At 45.6% G+C, this 26,344-nt stretch overlaps 2 protein-coding genes across 5 annotated transcripts; one reads left to right on the top strand and one right to left on the bottom strand.

The window, feature by feature from the left end:
- Positions 1–226: 226 nt before the first annotated feature.
- On the bottom strand, positions 227–1,426 carry TSSK3 (testis specific serine kinase 3). The gene is made up of 2 exons (XM_075048649.1): positions 1,282–1,426; positions 227–888 (listed from the first exon to the last, which is right to left on the bottom strand). The coding sequence occupies exons 1-2, from the start codon at positions 1,424–1,426 to the stop codon at positions 227–229; spliced, it is 807 nt and encodes a 268-aa protein (XP_074904750.1).
- A 1,440-nt stretch (positions 1,427–2,866) lies between these two features.
- KPNA6 (karyopherin subunit alpha 6) lies at positions 2,867–26,107 on the top strand. 4 transcript variants are annotated; one of them, XM_075047326.1, is made up of 14 exons: positions 2,867–2,996; positions 15,156–15,289; positions 16,040–16,135; positions 16,430–16,529; positions 16,863–16,957; positions 18,017–18,148; positions 18,378–18,466; positions 19,489–19,588; positions 20,606–20,769; positions 21,623–21,701; positions 21,796–21,921; positions 22,517–22,644; positions 23,159–23,337; positions 24,356–26,107. In XM_075047326.1, exons 1-14 carry the CDS (start codon positions 2,993–2,995, stop codon positions 24,538–24,540), a joined length of 1,611 nt encoding a protein of 536 aa, XP_074903427.1. In that variant the 5' UTR covers positions 2,867–2,992; the 3' UTR covers positions 24,541–26,107. The 4 variants fall into 4 exon arrangements, with proteins under 4 accessions (XP_074903427.1, XP_074903426.1, XP_074903429.1 ...); XM_075047325.1 differs by lacking the exon at positions 2,867–2,996 and adding an exon at positions 7,359–7,395; XM_075047328.1 differs by lacking the exon at positions 2,867–2,996 and adding an exon at positions 8,567–8,922.
- The last annotated feature ends 237 nt before the right edge of the window (positions 26,108–26,344 follow it).

Below are 26,344 nucleotides of genomic sequence, written 5' to 3'. Positions count from 1 at the left end.
CCCCAGGCTGCTCAGAGGACGTGTCTGTCCTGTTCCCTGCTGTTGAGGGCCGAGGGCTTTGAGTGAGCCGATAAAAATGCCTTAGCATGAACCAGACCTTGCCTCTGTCAGCCAGAGGCCTGGTACACCACCCACGAGGCTAGATAGATGGGAAACACTGACCTCCAAATTTATCGTAATTTTAGAAACAATCTGTTCCATTTGGGGAGAGCAGGGCGAGTCCTTCTCAGGCGTTAGTCAGCCACGGGTGTATGCTGACCCCCTCGATGGAGGGTCTCAGCATCATATCTGGTTCTAGGAGCATTCTCAGGAGGTTCTGGCACTCCTTGGAGATCTCTAGGTGCCTGGGCACGGAGACACCTTTCTGCTGCTGGTGCAGCATGTTGGGGATGTCGGTGTCGTCGAAGGGCAGGCGGGCGCAGAGCAGGACATAGAGGATGACACCCATGCTCCAGACATCGCCTTTGCGGCTGTCGTGGGGCACACCCTGCAGCACCTCGGGGGCCGCGTAGGCTGTGCTGCCGCAGAAGGTCCAGCTCAGTTCCCTGCCGTCCCTGGGGAGCAGCTTGGCGAAGCCAAAATCCGTCAGCTTCAAGGTGTGGCCCTGCAGCAGGGCGTTCTCGCACTTGAGGTCGCGATGGGCCACCCCGCAGTTGTGGCAGTACTGGATGACCTCTACCAGCTGGCAGAAGAGAGTCCTGGCACGGGGCTCGGGCAAGGGACCCTCGCGGAGCACGTAGTCAAAGATGTCCCCGTCCTCCGCCAGCTCCATCACGAGGCAGATCTTCGCCTCTGCGGACTCCAGCATCTCGTGCACGCGGATGATGTTCTTGTGGTTCAAACGCGTGATGATCTGGAGCTCCCGGGGCAGGAATCTGTGAATAAACTCTGCCGAGAGAGGAGGCGGGTTTGCTCACGGGGAAGTCCCTGAGGTGCTGCCTCCAGGCACCCCTCTGGGACTCGGCAGAGGGAGGGAAGGTTGTTGTGGGGTGTCTGGCCCCATTCCCGGAGGGATGCTTTGTCGAGGGGGACGGTGCTGGGCTCCACCAGCGCTTTGCTGTCCTTGTGTTTGGAGGGGTGGCTGCCTAAACAGGTCCTGTTCCTCAGGCCGTGGCCCTGAGCTCTTCTGCTGGAGTCCCCAGCACTGTCCCCCCCCCACCCCGTCCCGGCCCCGTCTGCTCTCAGGTGGCAAGCGTGGGAAACTAGTTTTCTGTTGGGAATTAAAAGCCTCCGAGGAGGGACAGGGCCTCAGCCTGGAGCCCTTTTGGGGTCACCTCTTACCTTCTGGGCCTTTGTTCTTATCAATTATTTTAATTGCCACTTTCTTCTGGTGCTTTTGGGAGAAAGCCTCCTTCACTTTGGAGTACCTCCCCTCCCCAATGGTCCTGCCGAGCTGGTAGCCATTGGCTAGCAAAAACCCCTCCATGTCCTTGCATGGGCTGGGACCCTTCACTCCCTCAGTTCATCCCTCAGAGACTCAACAGCATCTCAGCACCTGCAGCACCCCGGGGGGGCACAGGGGGACCTTTTAAAACCTGGAGTTGCTATTGTGATGCAGCCGACGCCGTGTCAGTTGGGTGGCGGGTGTGCAGCGAGGTTGGGGGACAGGCTGGAACACCTTCTCCGTGAGCGGGGGCTCTTGGGGTGGGCACTGCAGAGGTTACGGGGCTGGCTGGGGTCCCCCCACGTTCCCCCTGTGCTTTCGTCATTGCCAGGGGTCTCGTGTTCTCCCAGCTCATCCACCCACTCCTCTCCGGTCAGACAAGTCCAGCGCCCAGACATGAACTACCAGCAGACACCGCAGGCTCGGAGGTTCCCCATCGAGGCAGGCGACTGTCCCAGCTCAGCTGTGCCTCCCGAAACGCAGGAGCCGGTAGGCTCTGAGCGGTCTGTGGGAAGGTAAGTGGGGCCAGGAGACCCTGTGGGGTGCAGGGTCTGGCCCTGGCGCAGCCACGCCATGTCCTGATCGCACAGGTCGCTACTCTGGCAAACATGGCTTGTTTTGCTCCCAAAAGCATCGTCTGACGGCTCGAACCCTTCCTTGTCCTGCGACAGGGCAGGCTGGCTCCTTGCTTGCCTGCCTGCTGCTGCCAGCAGGCTTTATCGGGGCAGGCAGCGTCCTGTGACGTGATGTGCCGTGCCATATTGGAAAACGCCATGCCATGCCATATTGGACAACGCCATGCCATGCCATATTGGACAACGCCATGCCATGCTGTGCCAGGTTGTGCTATGCCATGCCATGCTGGCTCATGTCAGGCTGTGCCGTGCCTTGTCGTGTCGTGCCGTGTCGTGCCATGCCGCTGGGCTCACGCTGCTGCTCTCTCCCCGCAGGCAGCTGCGGCGATGCCCCGGCAGCCACTGCCTGACGCTGCCCAACGTCCCCATTGACGTCTTCATCGCCATGGGAGGGAGCGGCAGGCCTCGCACCGCCTAATAACGCCCCCCGCGCCAGCGCCGCGCCGGCCGGAGCCAGCCCCGGAGCTGCAGAACTGCCAAGGACAGAGATTGGTGACGGACTTTATAATAAAAAGACCTCTTGGAGCATTTCTGTGTTCGAAACCCGTGCGCGCGGTGCGTCGGCCGTGGAGGGTCGTGGGGTGAGAGGGGACGCGAGGGGACGAGGTGAGAAGGGACGGGACAGATGGGGCACAAGGGGATGGGGTGTGAGGGATGGGATACGGGGAGATGGGACACGAGGGACAGGACACGCGAGGGACAGGACACGCGTGGGACAGGACACGCGTGGGACAGGACGCCAGGACCGGGCCAGGTCCTCCCCGCCTCCCCCCGCCCGCTGGGGGCGCCCGAGCGCCGCGGGCCCGGCGGGAGAGAGCGGCCCCGCCCCCTGCCTCCTTAAGGGGCGGGGCGCCCGCCGCGCGGAGGAGGTTTGTCCCGCTCCGGCCGCCGTCCGTTCCCCTCGCCCTCCCTCTCCCCCGGCCCGCCATATTGTGGCCGCCGCAGCTCGGGAGCCGCCGCCTGAGGAGCCGCGATGGGTGAGGGCGGGCGCGGTCCCCTTGGCCCGGGCGTCCCGGCAGCGGGCGGGTGGGGAGGGAGGGAGAGGTACGCGGAGAGGGGAGGAGGAGCCGTCCCGCCGGCCGGGCAGGGGGGGGGACAGCCCGTCTTGGCACCGCCCGCGCCCCTCACCGGGGCTCCGGGCGCCTCCCCTCAGCGGCGGCGGGGCGGCCTGGCCTGGCGGGGCGAGGGGCTGCGGGCCCGGCCGCCGCCGCTGAGTCATCCCGCTGCCGGCCCCGGCACGACGGGGCCTTCCCCGGGCAGGGCCCTCGGAGCCCGCTGTCTGCGGCCTGACGGCGGAGCCGGGGCTCGGGGGGGGGACACCCAGCGGCGGGAGTTGGTGGGGGGCGGGTGGTCTTGCCGCGGGGTTTTCTCGGGGCAGGGGTCGGGCTCTGCCCCGCCGAGTAGGCAGGCGGCTGGAGCAGGGGTTTTGCTGGGTGGGGGGGTTGTTGCCTGCTGTAAGCAGCGCTAGTGGAGACTCGGTGATGGGCAGCTCGGTCTCTGGGCTGCTCCGGGGCAGAGTGAGGGGAGCAGGGGGGTTACTTAATGCTGTAGCAGTCTGGTTCTTGGGTATTGGGGACTGTTCGTGCCGTAGGCAGCAAGGTAAAAGCCTTGAGAGGCGGTGGTGGTGGAAAGGAACTGCTGCGATTGAAGCTTCGTCAAAGTGTCTGTGGCATGCTGTCAGACCTCTGATCGTTGGCTCATTTAAATTCTGAAGTTTGTAAACGTTTAGGACCGACCTCAAGGGACATCCTACTAAACTGTTTACTGTTCCAATAACCCAGCAGGGCCTTGGCTGTTGTAGCTTTCATAAAATAAAACTTCAGCAGTGGTGTCAACATAAACTTACCCTGTCCCTGTGCAGCAGGTCACGGTGGACAATGTAAGCGAATATGTCTCCTGACACTGTGCAGGAAAGGAGTGTGGTGGAGGAGTTTGTTTGCATCTTTATAAGCAGTACCACTACATATACTTAAAGGTTCAGAGAGGTAGCAGATAGCTCCTTCTGTGAGCTACAAATAAATCATACCTGAGTATTGCCCTTCAAAAGGTACTTTACTAACAGCAGACTTTTTTTGTCACTTTTGATGTAGCCTGAAGTTGAAGCTCCCTGCTTGGGGAGGAGAGATGTTTTTTTTCTTGAGGCTTCACATAGTACGACAGGGTTTGAATGGATGAGGTGAATGGAAAAGCCAAGCCTGTAGCAGGCATGTTCTCTATAAAGCAGAGTAAGGATCCTCTGGGAAGTAAGGATTAAGGTCTTATCAGTTTTCACCTGTGATATTGTCTTTTAGCCAGACTTGTTTCAGAACTCTTAAAAACGCCCCTTGGGGTGGGATGCTGCTTGACCAAAATGATCTCGTCAGAAACTCTCCTGCCATCTTCAAACCCCTCCTGTGATGTTCCAGGAAAAGTCAGTGGCCACAAGTCTGCGTATGCAATGGCTGCAGCACCTCCCAGTCCAGAACAGCTTTTAAAACTTAATTTATAGCTTGAGATGTAAAATCTTGACTGGCAACTTTGAGTAGAAAAATGTCCTCGGGCCTGTTGGTGAATGTCTGAAAACTGCCTCTGTTATCTGGAGCTGAGGATGGTCATGCCAAGGAGCTTCCCATCCTTTCCCACCACTGCCTCCCCGTTTCTTCTTGGAGTTTGGCATTTTTCTGACAGCAAGAATTTAATACTTCCTTCATTTGAATTATCCTAATGTAACTTTTTCTTAAGTTTTTAAATAAACTAAGACAGCTTTTTCTTTGTTTTACATTCATAGGACTAAGCAGCAGCAGCATAATGTTGCTACCCCTTCTTGCATGGTGCAGGTTGAAGGTGTTTGTAAGCAGTTGTGATATTGGTCTTGCCTGTGTTGTTAGAAATGCTCATCAGTTTGTTCATCGTTTTCTATGCAAATGACATGTCTAAATGCCTTTATAGTGCTATTTAGCCTGCGGAGCAGTATGTTATGCTCTATTCTTAGCAAAACTTCTGTGCCTGATGAATTTAACTAGTTACTTGGCTATTTTGCTTTGTTTGCTTGTGTTCAGGAGAGCAAACATGAACTTTGTAAAGGGGAGCGTGATCATTAAAATAGTGTAATAGTGAAAGTACTAATTCCTTCAGCCTTTCAGCTTTAAGCTATTGTGCTAGTGAGGTCCAGATAAACTCAAATTTGCTTAGCAAATCAGACAGTACTGTTTGTTTCTGGAGCAAAGCACATGTTGGGAAGGATGAGCTTGTTGGAATTTTATAGCCCTCTGTAATTGTCTCTGACTATTTCTGGTTGTTTTTAAACCTCCTATAACTTGTCAGTCGAGTTTGAGTTGATTTAGTCAAAGAGTTAATCTCTGTTTTAAGAACTGTTACAAAGGACTTCCTGACCTCAGGTGACAGACTGTTGTACTTGATCGGTCCACTCTTAAGGAAATCTGAATGTCTCAGAATATGTAAATCAAATTGAAGAGGACTTAAAGCCCCCAAACCTCGTGTTTTTTTGAGTTAAAAGATCAGGAGGAAGTAGAGTTGAAATTAATGTGTATTGAGAACTGGACTGAGGAATAGGTGGGTTCTTTTTATGTCAGGGCATGGACAGCCTAAAAGGAATCCAAATCTTAGACTGACCCTAGTGAAGAACAAGTATGCTGTAGGACTGTTGATTTTCCCCAAAGAGATTTTTTGCTTTTCCCTTCCCCCTCCACAGCCAGCACCATCAGTGAAGCTGTTGCACATTCCAGCAGTGATATCACATCACTGGCTCTTGGTAGCTAAAACAGAAGGGAACGAGCCAATGATGGCTGCTGCACCAGACAGCCAAATAGCTGCATGGATAAGCGTTTTACTAGCACAGTGTGTACTGTGTGCAAAGCACCCAGCCAGGGGAGGGTGGCAGGCTGGGTTTAAGGCAGCTCTGAAAAAGAACTGGCTCTGTGTGTGCTTATTTGTAGTAAACACTCAAGTGACCTGTGTGAGAGCATAAAAGCAGCAGAGCAAACATGCAAAACAGACCTGCACAAGTGACAGGACGACAGAACTCTGGCTGCTTTTCCAGGGTTTAACAGCAGCTGGGGTAATTCCAGGGCTGTAGAGGAAAAGCCTTGAGTTGCTGCTTATTTGACAGGACTTCTTATGTAGTTGTTCTTCTCCTGTAAGCATGACTCTTTAGCTTCCTTTTCCCTCTGTTGTCTTCTGAGCAAATGAATTTTGGGGTTTTTTTTAATTCACTGTAAAACTACCAAAGTGACACATTCAATATAAGAACCTGTTCTTGGCTAATTGCTGGTAACAGTTCAGAGCTGGTTTTTTGTACAGTGTATACAAGTCAACTATTCAACTATTTTTATGTGTTTATTATAACCAGCTTCATTTAATTTATATTTGAGTAGTACAGATTAGGTTTCTCTTTCTGTGGTTTCAACTGAAATCATAAAGTTGTCCTGGACACACTTTTTCTAGAAGAGAATCCTCTAGAGATGTTAATAGGTCCATATCTGTAGCTTCTGTCAGGAAGAACCTTTATGCTGTGTTGTAAAGCGAGTGCTTAAGCTCTTAAGCATTGACTGAAGACATATCTATAGAGTGCTGTAAAATGCATTACATATCTGAGTTTCAGAAGAATTTCTGTTCTCAAAGTGAAGGAACCCCTTCACAAATGGGAGATAGAAGGAACAAAATTCATGTAAGAACTGCTAATTGTAAAGTGACACTCTTTACATTTACAAGGAAACCAGTGATGAATGCTGATACACTTGGCTAGGTGAAGAGAGAGACTTTAGATTTTGCAACACTTCAGAAATGCCTAACACTGTTGTTGCCTATTGCATTGAATGTTTTTTTTGTTTACTTAAAGCAGCAGCTCTGATGACAGTTTGACAAAGTAAGAGTCAATGGAAGGATGAATGTAGAAGTGGGCAGAGATTTTTCTTTTCAGTTGTAAGTAGGTGATAGCAACAAGAAACTATGTTCAAAACTGACATGCCGTACCTAAATGCTGAATCAAGTTTCCAGGACTTCACTCTCAGTGTGTTCTTGTGAGCTGTATTGAGTAGCTGATGGCAGAAATAACAAGAGTGTGAGAATTACAAATGTCAACTATTAAGCCTTCTGGAGAAATGTGGGATCATGAAGCAATAATGTGTAGTCAGCCTAATGTCCACTTCCCACTATGGACTTGTGTGTGCAGCCTCAGAAGATGATTGGCATATTCTTACAGGCCCCTCCTCCCCAGGTCCAAAAATATCACAAATGCTTTGATTTTTTTTTAAAGAAATGCCTCAGTAACTGTAACTGGAGATAGCTTGAATATTGCATGTAGTTTTTAACTTTGTCAGGGGACATGACTAGAGTCTTAAACCTCAGATTTAGCAATGCTAGCTTGTTCTTCTCAAGGTAAGGTTCATTTTCTTTGTGTGATCCAAACTGGTCTGATGTCTACTACTACTAAATCAGTTTACTTCAACTGTCTTCTGTTCCTGGAGGGCATAGTGTTGAAAGCACAGGTATTTTGTTGAACATGGATCCTGCAGAGAAAGACACCTACCAAGCTTACTCTCCTGGTGACTGTTGCAGAAGAGTCCTGTGTTTCCTCTTCGGTGCCTGAACCAACTTGGCACCCTGGAGGGGGATGGTGATTTACGTGAATTTGATGTGGTTTATCTCTATTTCCCTGCAACTCGGTTCGTCTTAGAAAATATGAGGAGACCAAGGGCAGCAAAGAGCAGTAACCATTCCTGTGCTGCTGGTAGTTTTTCTTGCAGCAGCAGTGCAGGAGTGTGATGCTGTAGGAATATGTCTTTAGCTCAGAGCCTGTGCAAACGGGGAGGCAGGAGGAGATGGGAAGTTCCTCTGGGTTTTCAGGTAAGTATATGAAATGGAGAAACTTTCTGCTGGGTAGGAGAAACCTGAAGAATATAGTCAGTAAGGCTTGTCAGATGAAACTTAGTAGTTCACTGGGTCTGTTTTGGTACTACTTCTCAAACTTAGAGGGATTTTAATTGTAACTGACTAAGATAATACTATCACAGGGAAAACTTAGGTTGGAGGGGGCCTTTGGAGGTCATCTAGCCCAGTGCTTGCTCAGAGCTGGGAAGCTTTGAAATGTACCCAGTGGGCACTAATTGGCAGATCAGGGCTGATAGAGTTCATCAAGTGTATTCGTTTACACTTGCATAATTTTACTATGCTTCTCCACTCCAAACAAGCAGCTGTCAGCCTTCCTGGCTGGCCAGGCTTTGCCTTAGGTATGTGTCTTATGCCCAGCAACAGAACTGTAATAGATATCTTATGAAGATTACCTTTGTGAAAGGGTGTTTTGGCTTAAAAAAAAAAAAAAAAAGGCCTTGTCAGATCTGTCAGCGTAACTGTTTCTCTGCTCTGTCACTTCGGTCTGACTCAGCAGCACAAGTCCTGATTTAGACATGTGAGTCCCTGCAGTGACTCAGCTGGGAGGCTTTAATCAGCAGCTGAAAAAATGTTTGAAGCAAATACTTTTTGTAATGCAGAGAAATGAGCATAGCGTCATCTGGAAAGAAGCAAGGTTGGGTTTCTAATCCAGTAACATTAAGAAGCCGTTATAATCTTGGCGTGGCAGTAATGACCCTGGAATTACAGTTTTCTGGCTGAACTGCTGAAGTTTGTTGGCTTTTACACAGATGCTTACAGGATTTGAGTGCTCTGCTGAGCCTTCAGAGTCAAACTTTCACACTGTTTTTTCCTTTCTTTTAAGTGGTAAATACCTTCTCATCCTTCATTATATAATGACAACTGTGGCAACCTGTACTAGGAATTATTTGGTTTACATGACAACTGGAGGATTTTTTTTCTCAGTGAAGACAACCATTGCCAACAAAACCTACCGCAGGAGCCAAATTTTTTTCCTCTCCTGAGGGGGTTTCCTTAGCACAAGGAATTGAAAAGGTATTGTTCAGTTAAACTTCATCCCTAAGGTTGACTGCTCCTGTAGTTCTTGTAAGAGGATTCTCAGCTTGCAGAACACCTGAAGTCATTCCCAGTATGAATTATTAGGTTAATAAAACCTTGCTTTGGTTTTAGTGGACCAGTTTTTATCAATAATTTGATTCCAAAGGTGTTAGCATTCAGAAATTGTTGGCATGGACTTTTTAATGTTTATGCCAAAGATGTGCTATATGCTAGGAGGCATGATCTCATAGTGGCTTTAAAGTCCCACTTAGGCAATTTTTTGCTCTGGGGATACTAAAGAAGAATAATGGAGAAGCTGATTGGTTTCATGTGGACTTCTAGTAGTGTGAGTTTTGAGGATGTAGGCAAACAGTCTTCTAAAAGGAGTTATAAAAATGTGTTTTAACTCATTGATGCTTTGCAATCCTGAAAGGTGTATCAGTATTGGGCTTACATGTATGTTTTATACGGACCTGGAAACGCAGCTAATTGCTTCATGCTCTGAAATGAAATGCAGATCATTGCAGCAACTTACTCATGCCTCATTAATAGTGAGCAGAGTTACTTGTCGGATGTTGGCCTTGTCTCTTTCTGGCTCAGGATGATGGAGATGCATCTAAACTCGTGTTGCTGTTTCAATCTCAGTGCTTGTTTGTAGCTTGTCAGGTAGTGGCTTTAGCTCTCGCTAAACTTAACAGAGTTCCCTTGAGCATGTCACCTTGCATAGCCACTCGTGTAGCTAAGAAATAAAAGCTAATGCTGCTGACACTTAGTACATGATCCCTTTTGGCCTTTCTGCCAAGTTTTCCAATTGCTGCGCTTTTCCTCAGGACAGAGGTGTCCCTCTGAGCCAGGACTAGCAAGTGGTTTGCTTTTTAGTGAGCCTTACATCTGCCTGGTCTCTGAGGTGCCTGAGCAAAGCTTTACATAGCTGTGTTTTATTAAAGCAAGTCATCAAACATTTACAAATGGATTTCAAAATCTGTCCTGCAGAGCCAAGGTTACCTGCTGTTATGTGTTCAGGATATATAAATAAATCTTTATATATGCAGGCTGATAATCCTTAGATCTATTTAGTGTGTCATGTTAGCACTGAATTTAATGTCTGATTTGGCATCTTGGGGCTAATGGCAGATCTGATTGGAGGTGCAGAGCTTGGATGCTCAATAGGAGAGCTATTGAAATGCAAATACCGTCACTTTCTTCTGTGGAGCCGCTGTGAATAAAGTTCACTAATGCAGGAAGGTACTTGGCTACAAAAGGCACTGACTTAGGGAACTGTGTGAGGTCAGGGGATTCCTAGAACAGAAGTGATATTTCTCCAAGCTTGGTCAGAACACTATTTTAAATGGAGTCAATCTTGCAAGTCTAAGTCTACTGTTTTCTTGAATGAACATTAGGAGGTTTTGGTGTAAATGGCAGATCCTCAAGTGTTCTTCGCATTTGGAAATAGTGTTAAAACTCTTGTAGATTTGTGGAACTGTTTGGTCTGCAGAGATCTTGGGAAGAGATGGGTTGAAAGCTCTGCAGACTCAGTTTTTTAATGCAGTATAAGCTTTTACCTTTGCAGTTTTTAATTCTGCCCTAGGGAAGGTGAATTGGACTGAAGAGGTTGAGGTGAGGGTGATGCACCCTGAGCTGCTCTGTAACCAGTGGTCAGGAATGGCAATATGCTGCTGAGGAAACACAGGTACTTCAAAGGGACTTCCAGTAGTCGGTTCTAATTGACCGGTGAAAAAGGAAAAGGTAGAGATTGTACTTTTCCAGGGTAATCCAAGGGATGCTGAACTTGGAGGAAACCAGGTTCCTAGAAAATGAGGCTGTCTCTTGCAGCAAGAGGCTAGGGTGGTAGGAATGCAGTATAAGCAAGGGCCTGAAACATAAGTAGCTGAACTGGCTTTTGCTGTTTTTGGAAAAGCTGTGTTACTGTTTCCACTGCTGGAGGAGGTGCCCGATTCTAATTCTGTCCTAATTCTTGCTGTTTTCCTTTCTTTTCTAACAAGATATTCATGCTGTGCTGATTCTAGTAGAACAGGGCAAGCGCTGGCCCTTGCCAAACAGTCCTGCTCCCACGCAGACATGCTTCTGTACCTGGCCAGACAGGGTTGAGCTTAGCTCTGGGGGTGAAAATATGGTTTTATGCCTGTTGTGAAGGGACGATGCTGGGATTGTGGTGTCTTGCTGTCCTATCCAAATGCCTGCGTACCCCTCTTGTGTTGCCACTTACTGAGATATTTGGCAGATATGCAGTAAGCCTGTCCTCTTTCTTCAGCAAGTTGTTAGATGGGCTCACAGCACTGTGCCCCAGGCACTTGTGCTTGGATGCCTGCAGCCTTTCCCCTTCACGTGAATGGGTACCTGTACCTGTTGTGCCAGGAGGAAAGTGTGGGGGGGTGGTTTCTGGGGGAGAGATAAGTGGTGAGCAGGCACTGCCAGAACAGTTTATCTAGTGTGCAGTCTGTTTGGTGTGGTCTCAGGAAAAAGGGGTACCTGGAGCAGCTGCAGGCTGCACAAATTGCTCGGGGTGAGCTGCTGTGGTATAGGAGGAAAAAGCCTTATTGCCCAGCTTCCTTGGAGTGCTGCAGGTAAGCTTGGAGCCCTGGAGTTCTGGCTGGAACAACATCAGAACAATTTTGTAATTCTAGGGTGTGAGCTGATACTATCTTCATTTTAGGCAGGGCTTAGCTGGTTCTTGGAGAAGAAAAACCTTTCCTAGGAGAGGTGCAGTGCAAGGTACTGTTCTAGTAGGACAGCATTTTGTAGAGGGTAAGGTGGCTGCCTAAATGCAGAAGCTAAAACTTTAGAGCAGTTAAAGAAACTTGCTCTAGTGAAGTTTCCATTGCCACTTTGCAGTTGAGGGCTTTTCTGTAAAAGTGAAACTTCTCAGAGCAACAATGTTAAGATGTAAAGTGAAAATCTGTGGCTTCAGTATCTTCTATGTATCACTCATCTGTTGAGCAGCAAGTATTCACACTGATAGAATTTGAGTTAATAGTTAACGAGGAAGCCTGACTTGCAGATCCACTGAGTGAGCTAGATGTTTTGTACTGAACAGTGCAAGTGAAGAATTTGTATGTGCCTGGCATCCCACTGTCTGTTTTGTTTCATGTGTTTGGGCTTGCTGCAGTCTGTGGTGCCTACAGCATCTGCTGAGCTCACTGTGAAGTCATAATCCTGCATTTGTGACATTCATCCATTGCCATGGAAATGGGGTGTAATATAGCAAATTAGCATTCTAATGTCATTAAAGTATTGACACAGATTATGTCAATGGAAAGCATCTGAAGAGATAAACATGTGTGAGAGAAAATAGAAAATTAAGTGCTACTGTTGCACTGTGATGTGCTGTTACACAGCTGATGCAAAAAATCACTCTTCAAGGGCTAGTTGTATCTTTGGGGTTTCCTTGCAGCATAACAGTGTTCTTGGTGCTCTAGAGTGTGCAGAGACCTCGCAGCATGGCTGAGAGTCTCTGGCTGTTTTCCAGACACCCAGAGCAGGGTCCAGGGTGTGCCCAGCTGAGTGGGGTTGTGCAAGTTTGGAGGCAGCTGAACTGTCATGTGTCACTTGGCTATTTATATGCCTGACTGGCTGGTAATCCTGTGTGTAGTGTTAAGCCATTTAATCACTTTTTCCTCCTCCTTTTCTTAAAAACTACCTTTTAATTGGAGACTTCACTTTCCAAAGGGAGGTAACAAATTTGTCTTTGCTAGGGATTCTGTTGTAATCTTCAGAATTGAGCTAGCAACTCTTGCTCTTTTGTGTGGCTCTATTAGCCATTAGCGTTGGGGTGGTAATATGAATACACTGACATAACAGGGGTGGTTAAATACATTTTCTGAATTAAAATCTATATGTAGCTGACACACCTTGCTACTGTAAGATCAGATATAAACCCCTAAAGCCTGTAGATTTTTTGAAGTCTTCTATCTTCTGAATTGGCTGCTTTTCAGTTAAAAATAATAAAATTCTTCCCTCCATTCTTGGCATACAGTGCTGTTGGGAAGAGGGATGGACAAGTGAGAACAGTTGCATGGTTCCTGTGATCTTCAATCTCTGATTTTCTTTGCCATGTAAATGGTCTTTTAGAATGAGGAGTGTGCTGTCATATACCTTTAGAAACAGGCCAGCTATTCCTCTGAACCTCTGACTTGTGAGAAATAAACTTAGAGAAAAATTTAATGGTTTAGTACAGGCTTCACAGTGAGGCTGTCAGTAAGGTATAGTCCAACTGCCACATTTAGTGTTGTAAGTAGGTTTCTTGCCTTGGTTTTATTGAGGACAGACCTTATAAAATGTGGTACTTGGAAAAGGGACTAAAGGTAAACTTCTGTAAGGCTCAAGATCTTGCAAGACCTACTGTAATTTGATTGCTTTAATCCTACAGTCAGTTTTGAGGCTATATGCCTTTTTCTTAGTGGTGCTCAGCATGACATAGTACCTTTTTCTTATAACTTCTGGCTACTTACTGTGCCCTGAGCAAGTTACTGGAAAAGGCTTTCTAACTTGGCACTGCAATACTGCTTTTACTGATGAAGAGTTGTGGTCAGTAGTTTCTTTTTAGTTTCAGAGGTGCCAATAAACTTGCAACTCATCATGCTGCACCTCTTCAAGCCTGGTGTTGTCTCTGCATGTAGCTGTTGGTTGCTGAGCTTCAAAACTGTTTCACAGCTCTGGACAGCATGGGATCAGGGGTGTTTGTCAGGGACATGCATCTCTGTTACAGTGTAAACAACCAGAGGACTTGGGGTTTGGTGGTTTTTTTTTTTCTTTATTGCATTTCACAAGAATGTCCTCTTGATGCTTTGGCTAGGAAAGAGAATGCCCTCTTAGAAAGCAGATGCTGAGAAATAGAGCCTGACTTTTTCACAGTGCTTGGTATCTTTTTAGCTGTTTTGGGGAAATCATAGAACTGAAAGTTATTTTGTTTCCTCTCCTGTTAAAATACATTTTTTTCCCCCAGTTGTTTCCTCTCTCCATAGCAATGAAATGTTGGATATTTGTACGTTGTATATGTCTTTTCTTGGCTGTGGGCTTTTCTAGTTGGAGGGCGGTAAGGTCTGAAACTTCTCCAGCTGACCTTGGAAGGTCTCCAGAATGGCTGGAGGCAGTTGATAAGTCGCACTGAAACTTTCTGTAAGCAGTATGGCTGAGGAGTGCTTAAAGCTTGAAAGAAGAGGGGTAAGGAGATAGCGCTGCAAACTTTCACAGGACGCTTCTTCTACCTGCCCTTAGCAGTTGGAAGAAAACAAAAGCATTGGTGTCCAGCAGACTTCTGGAGAAGAGTAAATTGGTCTATGGATTAATTGGCACTTTCTTGTGTATCATGATTGCTTCCTTCCTGTCCTGAGGAAGGCACAGATGTTAAGCAAATAATCTGTATAATAAATGGGAGAAAGGGAGTGTTTGGAAGATGCAAAAAGGAGTCAGTGTGGTCAAAGCAGTGTATTACAGCTGGATGCAGCTGAGGAATTGATATCCTTTTGTACTCAGGTTACTGCTTGGCCCTGGTTGCCTTCAACTGTGCCAAATAGTGGAGTGTCACTTCCCTGACTAGGAGGCAAATGCACAAGTAATCAAGTTTGAAGTACAGCATTAGTCAGACATGAAGCAACAAAATAAGTAGGTCAGGTACTGAACGTTTGCAGTAACCTGGTGGGACAAACATGGCCTATGTGTTACATACAACTCTGCTTTTGGAAGGTTTTTTTATTGTCGTAAAACCAAGGCCTTGGTTTGCTGTGACTTCTGTTGGATTTTTGCCATGCATATGCAGTGAACCTCTCAATCTGGAAAAAAAATGTCAAGGTGTGGTTTATGCCATGATGATACAAGGGAAATAATTCCTGCTGAAAACCAAAGTAGAATTGAGTTATGCACCTCCTGAGGACAGTGAAGCTGTTTGAGTAGAAGCCTTTCATATGGCTAACGTGCTCGATATTGTGAAGCTGGGTCCAGGTTCCTTTCAGAACCATAAACCTATTCTTATGCTTCCTAGAAACTTCATAACGCTCTTACTATGACAGCATATCACATGAACTAAGGTTAGGATCACATTCTAACTTGAAGCTTCTACTTTAGTTTTTGAGACCAGCTCTTGCAAGTAAGTCTGTTTAATCTGTCTATTCCATGATTCTTCATGTGCACAGACTTCTTGTCAGAAAGGATGTGTGGGTGAAGGAGCAGAGAGTGACAAGAAATCTGAGGCAGGTATTTTTTTCTCTTTACAGAAACCATGGCGAGTCCTGCGAAGGATAACTATCGAATGAAGAGTTACAAGAACAAAGCCCTAAATCCTGAGGAAATGCGTCGGAGAAGAGAAGAGGAAGGAATTCAACTGCGCAAACAGAAACGAGAGCAACAGGTAACTGTCATCTTGACTAGCTTGTGTACAGCCTTAACACAACCAGGATTGTGCTGCTGCCAAACTGGAATCTTCAAGGATCTGTGCATTAAGGTTTGTTGGCAGTCCTCTTATTTTTCCCTGTTCTAACTGAGATCTTGCTTTTCTCTTTTTCTTTGTACCTAGTACAGAGTGTAGCTCACATCAAGAGCTCTCTAAGCACTTTGTTCTTGGGGTACTGAAGGTTTTTGTTCACAGATCCTTGTTTTTTAAAGGTTCTTATTTTTTTTATTAATTAGTGAATTGGGTTATTTCCTCAAGAAGCAGGAAGAGCAAGTGAAAGTATGGGCTGCACATATTTCTTAATTCTGAGCTGGTTTTTTTTTTTGGCTTGGAGGTCTATGAAAGAGGTGATTCCCAGGTGATGTATGAGGCTCAGACTAAATGTTTGGTCTATTAGTGCATCATCTACAAGCTGCCTTCTCCCCATTTTCTCTAACTTGTTAGGTCAAATTCTGCACTTGCCTGTACCAGTGTCTCAGTGACTTGGGCATTTACATATCTGAGGGCAAGACTTAGCATGTTTTATTATTGGGGTTTGTATGCCAAACTAGTCTTCAGAGTGCAGAGCTGTTATTAATGACTACTTTTTTATTCAGGTTGCATTCAGTCTAGCTGACGATATCTTGTTTGAGGAACAAGAATGTCTAGTTATGAAGACTGTTCATCATTGCTTTCTAATAATGACTCCTGTGTTTTGTTCACCGCCAGCTCTTTAAAAGAAGAAACGTGGAGTTGATCAATGAAGATGCCTCCATGTTTGATAGTCTCCTTGTGGATTCCTATGTTAGTTCCACAACATGTGGGGTAAGGTGCCTTTCCTTGTTGCAGTCGTGCCTCCAGATAGATTTAATGCTGTGGACTGCATAGAACTGACAAACCTCAATGCTTTTGTTTTCTCACTTTTGAGAATGTTGCAAATGTTACTACAGTGAACTGGAAGAGTCTGCTGGGAAGTAAATAGTGTGCTGTAATCTCAAATTGTGAATCTTTGGATTACTAGCTAAGCACAAAATTGTGGTAGGCTGTCATGACTATGATGCCTTAAATAATCTTAGTGTGAAATGGAATCATTGTTCTGTCTCCTTTGCATCATTTCAGGAGGGAGTGATCACAAGAGAGATGGTAGAGATGCTTTTCTCAGATGACCCTGATCTACAGCTAGCAACCACTCAGAAATTCAGAAAGTTACTCTCCAAAGGTAAAAACTCATCGCTGCCATAGGATCTGATGTAGCCTTTCTTTTGCAAGCATTTGTGCACGTGTATGGCTATACAGAAGCCTAGCAGCTTTGAGCTTGGGGCAAGTAAGTTATAATCTAGAAACTTAATAATCTAATATATTGCTAATGATTTACAGTTCTATGAATCGTACAGAAAGTGCTTCTGGAGAGTTGTCCTGCTGAGTTAGTACAGCTTGAGATCGTTCAATTCAGTAATAGTTCATGCTTGTTATTCCCCTCCATTAGACCTATATACTGTTTTGACCCTGTGTTAGACCTATATACTGTTTTGACACTGCCTTGCTATTTCAGAGCCAAATCCTCCAATAGATGAAGTGATAAACACTCAGGGAGTGGTGGACAGATTTGTTGAATTCCTGAAAAGAAGTGAAAATTGCACGCTACAGGTAAAGGAGATTGTGGTATGAATTCTTCATGGCATATAGGTGTTTAACTTTCACAGCTTAGCAATGTGAACCCACAGGTGCTATCAGGGAAAAATGATGTCTTGAACCCAAAAGATGCATGTCATATGATGCATGGCAAAAAAAAGAAACTATAAATTGCTCTAAATGAAATTCTTGGAAGAATGCTGGCAAAAATAACATCTTTCAGCTGCAGTGGAAGAGAATTGGCCTTCCTGTGTCTGATATTTCTGCTGGGAGCTGGTGGGGCCACAGAATAAATCTATAGGAAGAAGTTGTGTGAGAAAAAACCTCCCATATTGGAGGCTTTTAAGTACAGGCTAAGAGTCTGTTAGAAATGGGTTAGGTAGTGCTGATCCTGCTGTGGGGCAGAGGGATGGACTAGATGGCTTCTTGAGATTCCATCCAGCTTGGTAATAACTATAGTTACTTTGTAGGGGTTAAAGATACTTCCATACATGGAATTGGATCAGAGTTGATGACTGTCTTCATCTTTCTTCCTGCCTCTGGTCCAAGGCCATGTATCATAGGGGCTTACTTTCAAGAAGAACTGAATGTAAATCTGGTTTTAAACCAAAGAATGAGTGGCAAAAGCAGGGAACTTGCTGCTCAGCTCCACTTGAACTCAAGGCATCTTTGTGGTGTTAGCCAGATGAGAGGGTGGCCTAGAACTGGCTAGTCTGTACTAGGTACAAAAAACTTTCTACTCCACATGTATTTATGAACTGTGTATCTTCACTTTTCTTGCTGAAAATTGTTGCATAGGTGAAATAATGTGGTGTGACTGACAGTGATGTCTTCACTTGCTAATCCTTTGAGAAACTATAGCCTCTGAGAAGGCATTTAGCAGATACGGCTTTTTTTATTGCTCAAGAAAATAAAATCCTCTGAGTATTGAGGTGGTCTGTTGTCATATGCTTTCTTTCTCTCACAGCCTTTTTAGTAGAAGTTGAAAGAATTATAGCCAAAATTTAATGGCAAATATTTTGCTAAATCAGGATCATTTTATTCATACTTCTGTTGTTTATTTGCTTGTTTCAGTTTGAAGCAGCGTGGGCACTGACAAATATTGCATCAGGAACTTCCCAACAAACAAAAATAGTAATTGAGGCTGGGGCAGTTCCTATATTTATAGAGCTGTTAAACTCTGACTTTGAGGATGTTCAAGAACAGGTAAGGTTCACTTCTTACTTTGGGGTTAGGGAGAGAACCACAGTGGACTGCACATGATTAAAGTGCAGCATTTAAAATGAGTGACCAGTGTCTAACAACTGGCTTTAGACCACAAATTGAAGTATTGTTTGCCTGGAATTACAGGGAAAATGCTTTCTTAGCACACTACCCTTTTCTTCCTCTGTTCAGAAACTGCGTGAATGCTAAAACTGTTGCTGTTTCCTTTCAGGCTGTCTGGGCATTGGGGAACATTGCTGGAGACAGCTCTGTGTGTAGAGATTATGTCCTTAACTGCGCTATTCTTCCTCCCTTATTAATGTGAGTAGCCATGAATACTTGCCAATACAGTTCTTGAAGTCCCATTGTACTACAGCAGAGCAATATTTGAGCTGGGCGAATAGATTCCCTAGCAATGTGTGGTAATGTTCACTGGGAATCAAATCATTGGTATCAGATAAACTGGCAGTTCAGAGAAGTATCTGATAAATAGTGGGACTTGGTAGATAACATGCCTTCTCACAAACCTTTACCCTGCTCTGAATCTGAAGCGGGTGCTGTTGCAGCATGCTTGTCTTTCTGAAGTCACAGGGCTTGCTGTTTCACTGTGTCCCTCCAGATGCCTGCTCTGTGTGCTTATGCTATGGATTTCAGGTGCTTTTCTGAGTGGGCTCCTCTAGAACTGAGGAAAGGGAGCAGGTCTTTTCACACCACCTTGCCTCTGCAGCTCTTGTGTGGTGCATACCCACTGTAGTCAGAAGATCTGCCTGTCAGGAGTGTGCTCTCAAGTACTGTTCACTGCTCTGGAAAGAATTAATCCTTACTTTATCCTGTCCTTGGCAAACTGATGCTTTGTCACAAGTGACTTGGCTTGTTATACTGCTACTTCTGTCAGTCACCTGTCAGCAGTGATTGCTGACTGAAGTCCTCAGCACACAGAACTCACTGTCCTCATTAGAGTTGAGAGACAGCAGTTTGTGTCAGTTGGTCTCTAGTGAGGACCATCTGACCTCAGATAAGGGTGTGAGTGTCTGCCTGGGCTGAATTTGAACTTGGAACTGCATTTGACTAACTTGCCATTCTTTCTGCAACTTGTCTAGTGTGGAACTTGCCTTCCTGACTCATGTCAGTTGATGTTGTTAGGAATAATAGCTATTTATCCTAAGAAGTAGTTGCATGTCACTTCTGCTTATTGAGAGGCTCAAGTGACAAGCAGCATGGCTTGAGCTACAGCAAGTGGCATAGTGATTTTACTTCCTTAAAATCATACTAGTTTTCCTTCTTCTGATTCCCTTGCTGGCTTCCACATCAAGGATTATAATTCACGGTAATTGTCTCTTTAGGCTCCTTACAAAGTCCACCAGGTTGACAATGACACGAAATGCTGTCTGGGCCCTGTCAAACTTGTGCAGAGGAAAGAGTCCACCACCTGAATTTGATAAGGTGAGAATAAATGCCTTGTTGGCAGAGAGGTGATGGGGAAACACCCAGTTAAGATGTTTGTCTAAATTATTTTTGGCTGTTGGACTTCTGTAAGTCATTCTGGGAGGGAACAGGGTGAGGTTCTTCCTGCTGAGGTTGATCTTACTGTTCAGAAAATGTTTGAGTGCCTGTTTAATTTTCTGCCAACGTTTCTGCCTGGCTCTATTGGCAGCCCATCAGCTGGACCCCTTAAGGGGCAAGCCCAGGCTTCCCTGCAAAGTAGCGTACTCTGTGGGCTTCTCTAAACCCTTTTGTTTTAAACTCTGGAATTTTGAGACTTCACTCAATTTGTGACTAAAATCTTGACTCTGAGACCTCCAAATGCTACAAAACAGGACTCCTGTAGCTACATGGGACCTGTAGTAGCTTTCCTCTTTCCCTTTCCTGGTGTGCTAGTGACACTAATAAAAGGTTCTGCTGGCCTTTCAGGTGCCTCATCTTTCCTTGGCAGAACAAAAATGTTTTAAGATCAATGTGTTCTCACTTGTTTTAAATGAAAGCTCATGTGTGTCAAAGCTGGGAAATCTGTGGTGAGGGATGAAATCTGAATTGAGTTTAAATATAAAACCACTTATAAATGATTGAAGTACTCGGAGGTGTAACTGTTGATTGTTGCTGCTCTGAATATTGAGCTATTTAGGGTTATTAAGAGTAAGAAATGGAGCAGTGCTCTTACATAAGACATGTGAGGAGCTTCCAAACGGTAGCATGCACAGCAGCACTTGTCTCAGGAGTCTAGACTTGGTCCAAGAGGAAGGGATGTAATTTTAGTTTAGCAATAAAGCTGTTGAGGTAACTTTAGACACTGTGATTATGAGGTATGTGAACCAGCAAGGAAGCTGCTGACTTTGGGGAAGGAAACTGTGGACGTTCAAGACTTGTTATCTTGTCAGTCAGCATAGCCACATGGTGTTTGCTTGCAAATGTGGTGGTCCTTGACAGAACATGACTAACCTTCTGGGGTGGTGGCTGTTGTAGGTATCTCCCTGCCTGCCAGTGTTGTCCCGATTGTTATTCAACAGTGACTCTGACTTGCTGGCAGATGCATGCTGGGCTCTTTCCTACTTATCAGATGGCCCCAATGAGAAAATTCAAGCAGTCATTGACTCGGGAGTGTGTCGGCGACTGGTGGAGCTGTTAATGTAAGTAACTTGCCTTGCTGCTTCAGCCCAGTGAGACTGGGAAGCATGTGACTGAGCATGAGTTCATATCAGAACCCATCAGAGCACTCTTCACACCTCTCATGCGCAGAGGATCCAGGTAATGGGTACCTTAGCTGACTCTGGAGCTGTTACGTAGGAGGGATCTAAAGCAGCTTGAGAGCTGCAGTTTACTGGCTTTTCTTTGAGGAAGCTGAGCATTTTCTAGTGCTGGAATGCTAGTTAATACTGTACGCCAGGAAGAACTTATTAAAGAGAGGTTGGACTGACACTTCTAATCCGTGAAAGGAGAGGGGACTGCAGAGTGTCTTGTGCTCTCAAACTCCAAATATGCTTGCAGAAGCCTAGTTAGTAGGCAAATCAAAGATGGCAAGAATACTGTCTAGAAAAACTCAGCTTGGCTTTGTTTCTCTCATATCTATGTGGAAACTTAGACAAAAATGTTTGCTATTTGCAGTTTGAATGGGCCTCTAACACCTTCAGAATTGGTAGAACTGTGAGATACTTGCTTCTAAAATTCTCCTGAAAAATTCTGGGTGTTCTCATTGTGTTAACAACATCTTTGTTCAGGAAGGATATGTAAAAGGTGAGGTCTGTAATTAAGCTGAAGATGATGGAGTTAGGATGTAAAGGATGAAAACTCTGTATTGCAACTTTGTTTTCAGTCTGCTTGTCCAGTGGCAATACGGTCAACTTCCTGTATGCTTCTACATGCTAGGGAATGGAATTCAAAGTAAATAATGCAGATGAGATACTGGGGAGAGAAACTCGTGAATATCCAGGTGCATGTGATCTGATAGATTTGGGTTTTGTCCGTGTACCATTTTTCTTGTAGGCACAATGACTACAAAGTAGCCTCCCCAGCTTTGCGAGCAGTTGGCAACATCGTGACAGGGGATGACATCCAGACACAGGTGAGGGGAAATGACTGTCTTGTAGGGAAGTGCAGTGCCCATGAGCTCTGTTACCTGATACTGGTGATCTCACTTCTGCTTTCTTTCTCAAAAGGTGATTCTGAACTGTTCAGCCCTGCCTTGTCTTCTTCACTTATTAAGTAGTCCCAAGGAGTCAATCAGGAAAGAAGCCTGCTGGACTATATCTAACATCACAGCTGGAAACAGAGCACAGATACAGGTACAGTCTTCTCCAGCCCATCTGTAATGATCCTAGATTCCAAGCTCGACATTAAGGGTTTGCAACTTTTTATCTTATTTGACACTTGGAGGCTGTATTTGTTCACATCTCTTATCTGCAGTAATTTGCAAATTTGCTGCTCCCAGCCATCTGCCAAACAAGAGCTAAAAAAAACCTGCTAATTGTACCCACAAAGGCTAGCCTAAAATGAGTCCCACAGGTTGGATCATTGGAACAAGAGGATATACAGCCCCTATTTCTCTATGCTTAGTTAGAGATACCCCTTTGAAAAGCTGGAGCTTGTTGAGTTTTAATTATCCTTTTAATGACCTACATACAAAAGCAGATAAGTGATGAAAGCATTCCTACAGTATTGATGCAATAATAGGGATTGTCTGCTATGCTAGTTATGGAATTGGATATCTCATGTTAATAGGATTTGGCTGAGGAATAAAATGGAGGAATCGCTGAAGAATACAGCTTGGAAAGTTCTTTTGCATTGGAAAATGGAGATGGAGGTTTCTTTCAGGTGCTTAATAGCCTTTTAGAAACTGTGTTGCCAATTGAAACTCTTCTTACTACTCTCTCTCCCCAGGCAGTCATCGATGCAAACATTTTCCCGGTACTGATAGAAATCTTGCAGAAAGCAGAATTCCGCACGAGGAAAGAGGCAGCATGGGCTATCACAAATGCAACGTCAGGAGGAACTCCTGAACAGATCAGGTACTCCCTGTGGCCCCTCTTAGGGGAAATCTGCCTGAATGTAGTGTAGCTTTGTCTTTGTGGGAACTGCAAGACAAGTAGCAAGGGAGTAATTTGGAGAACATCTGGGGGAGTACCTGAGACACAGGCAAAGCTATAGCTGGATCGTATACTGTGCTGCAAGTTGTAGCTTCCTTCTGAATAAGGATAAGATAGTCCAAACTACTTCCCCGCCCCCCCCCCCCCCCTTAGATGGCTTAGGCTAAGCTAAATGTCCAAACTTGATGACAGTTCAATTCCAGTGTGGGCTTAGAGTAGCACCTGGATTTCAAAGGGAGTTAGCAGGCTTCTTAAAAGAAGGGGTGTGTATACAAATAAGTGGATAAAAATTAACCTTGCAGAACAGTAAATAAGTATTTTAAGGTAACTTTTGTATTTTAGTTTGACTCATTTCCCTTGCTCTTTCTCACTGAGCATAGGTGATGCTTGCTAGATCCTGAACAGCAAGTGTATGTTGTTGGTGCTCTCTCTTCAGATACTTGGTAAACTTGGGTTGTATCAAGCCTCTTTGCGACCTGCTGACTGTCATGGACTCCAAGATTGTTCAGGTGGCATTGAACGGCCTGGAGAACATACTGAGGCTTGGAGAGCAGGAAGCCAACCAGAGTGGGACAGGCATCAACCCGTACTGTAGCCTGATTGAGGAGGCTTATGGTAGGTTGTGGCTGGTGGCCTCGGTGCTATTGACTTTAACACCACAGGATGTATTGAAAGGCGTCTGCTAGTTTTGTTGGTTGCTCTTCTGCTGTGCTAGGGGATTTAGTATATTCCAAACTAGCCAATATTTGTTCCAGTAGTCTGTCTTTTTAGACTCTTGTGATGGGGCATAGGACAAAATACTTACAAGTAAAAACAATCATACTTATGATCCAAGCTTCCTAGACCTGGAGGCCACGCTGATAATTGTGGCTCGCACCAGTTGGAAGTGTTAATCAGAAATAAGCTGATCTAAGCAAAAAGTGATGCTTCTGGGTCTGATTGCTCTAACTGTACCCAGTGGTACACTGTAGATGTATAGTGGAAATCCAGAAGGACTTTGCTTTTCCCTGGAGTGACTTAATTTGGTGGGGGTTTTTTTTGTCCTGCTCTTAATGCTTTGAGGAACAGTTCCTATTTTGGTCTGAAACTCCCTGTATACTGCCAGTGTCTGATTTGCCCTCTCGCTGACTGTTACATTGTGTGTCCTGATTTTCCCAGTAAGAATAATTCTTGAAATTCTTGAGAGTATGTTGTACTTGGATGCTTTCTGTTCAGCAGTGGATTTAATTAGGGCAGCTAAAGCTGTTGCTGCCCTTCTGCTGGAGGCTACTGGGATGGGCCCTGCTTCCTTCCCCTCCCTACCCCCTGCAACTACCAAACTGTTCACAGCCAGTTGTTTTAATTTCACTGAAATCTGGTTTAGTCTCCAGCAGAGACCTGGGAGCACATCTGCTTTAGCTGTGTCAGCTAAACCTGCTATTGAAAGGACATTAATGCTGCCTGATACAGATGAAATCCACAAGCAGCTCTGCAGTAGTTAGCTGTAGATGTCAGTGCTGCTCACAAAATGCAAATCTAACAGACAGAGGTCTTGCAGTGAATAGGGACAAGGATGGAGGATGGATGTGGGACGGTGTAAGTATTAGGATCTACTTGTTTCATCACATTCTACTTTTTTTTTTTTTCCTCCCAGGTTTGGATAAGATAGAGTTCCTACAGAGCCATGAGAACCAAGAGATCTACCAGAAGGCCTTTGACCTCATTGAGCACTACTTTGGAGTAGAGGATGACTCCACTCTAGCTCCACAGGTAGATGAGAACCAGCAGCAATTCATCTTCCAGCAACCTGAAGCCCCCATGGAAGGTTTCCAGCTATAATGTGCCCGGGGGAAAAAAAAACCACCACAAACTTGCCAGAAAGCAACTGGGAGCAGCTGATCGTCCCATCCCCTCCTTGCAAATGGAAGGCTAAACACCCACTCCACCTGTTAGGAAACAATTCTTCCTTCAAACAACTAGAAACAGTGCTTTGTCCTCATGGAGAGAAGGGGATGTTCTTACACTTTTTTCTTTTTGCTGCTGCATACATACATGTCTTTAAAGCAGGCATCTGGGTGGAGGAAGGACACTGAGGTAACAGATTGCACCTCTTGGTTTTTGGTTTTTTTTTCCTTGTGGTGATCTCTCCCAAATGTCACTTCTTACCTCGGGTACTTAATTGAGATTTCAGCATTGGGTTGGGTAAGAACACAAATAGAAAGTAAGCATTCTGACGACAATAATTCTGGAAACCTGGGTTGATCTATTTAATTTTTTTGCACATGTTACTCTTTATTAAAGACTCTAATTTGCCAAGAGCAAAGTTTAGCCCTGGCCTTTCTGCGACCCTCCTTCAGTGGACAGTCCTGTTGAACCTGGGCCAAGTTTCCCCTGAAATATACTGTAAATGGACAGAGAAATGGGAAGTTCTCCCACTCCTGGGAAGATTTTTCTGGGGGGAAGGCTTCTTCCCTTTGTCTAGATTTTTTTTTGTTGTTTTTTTGAAGAACTGCTAGTGGTATTTACAAGGAGAAAAAAAAAAAAAGGCAACAAGACCCCAGAGATGGTAACTATGAAGAGGGCGGGATGCTCGGGTGGTTTTTGAAACAGGAAGCACAGCTGCTGTTGCACAGGCTTTGTTTGCATTGCTACTGACTGAAGTCACGGAACTGTTGAAATGGTGAAAACCCATCTTCATCTTTACTTGAAAAAAATTTTGTGGGGTTTTTTTTTCCATGAGAACATGTTTTGAGTTCTGGGGGTTTGTTTTCTGACTTGGGTTGGGGTGGATCATTTAATGGGTTGGAGGAAGAGGACGTAGCTACACTTGACAGCAGTGTTGTGTGCGGTGTTAACTTCAGTAGCAACAGGCCTGAGTTTTCAGGTTTACCTCCTGCTCACAGTTGGATCGTGTACATTTTACTTAAAAAAAAAGTCAAATCTCTGTATTTTTTATATTATATATAGGTAGATATTTGTCTAATTGGGCTTCAGAGAAAAAATATATATAAAATTTCTGTAATTTATGTAAATAGAGCACTGTGAGGCAGGCACACCTGGAAACGATGGCCCCAACTCACTCACTGGTGGTCCTGCTTCTTTTCCTCTGTTTACTCACGTACTGTATAAGCGAACATAGAGCTGTCTTAAACTCCTCTACCCGATTTGAGTTACTTAGCCAAGATTTCATTAAACAAAAGCGAATGCGCTAGGCTGTGGAGAACAAAAACATTTGTGGGGTGTGGGGGAGAGCTGGCTGTCGCTGTGGGCGAGCCCCTGGCTGCTGCCTGCGGAGGCTGTCCGGGGAGGGTGAGAAGCGACTCGGGGTGCTGCTCACACGCCGGCCGGAGCTCTGGTTTGATGAGTCCTTTATTGTGAAACGAATAAACTACATCTGTGCAGTTGACTTGAGGTGTGGTTGTGGCAAAGTCTCAGGGCGGGCACCTTCGCTGGGCCGGCCTTTTCCTCCGGGGGTGGGTGAAGGGGGATGGGGGGGGCCGGGGCAGCTTCCCCTCACGGGTGGAGGCGGGAGGCTCTGCCGTGACTCCCTGTCCCGCGGGGGGTGGCTCTGCCGTGACTCCCCGTCCCTCGAGGGGAGGCGGGAGGGCTGCCGCTGCCTCAGGCGAGGCTTCCCTCGGCGGGA

The sequence above is a fragment of the Buteo buteo genome, chromosome 16 (assembly GCF_964188355.1).
Source record: "Buteo buteo chromosome 16, bButBut1.hap1.1, whole genome shotgun sequence".
Taxonomy (NCBI): domain Eukaryota; kingdom Metazoa; phylum Chordata; class Aves; order Accipitriformes; family Accipitridae; genus Buteo; species Buteo buteo.
This window is presented reverse-complemented; position numbering and strand designations above follow the sequence as displayed.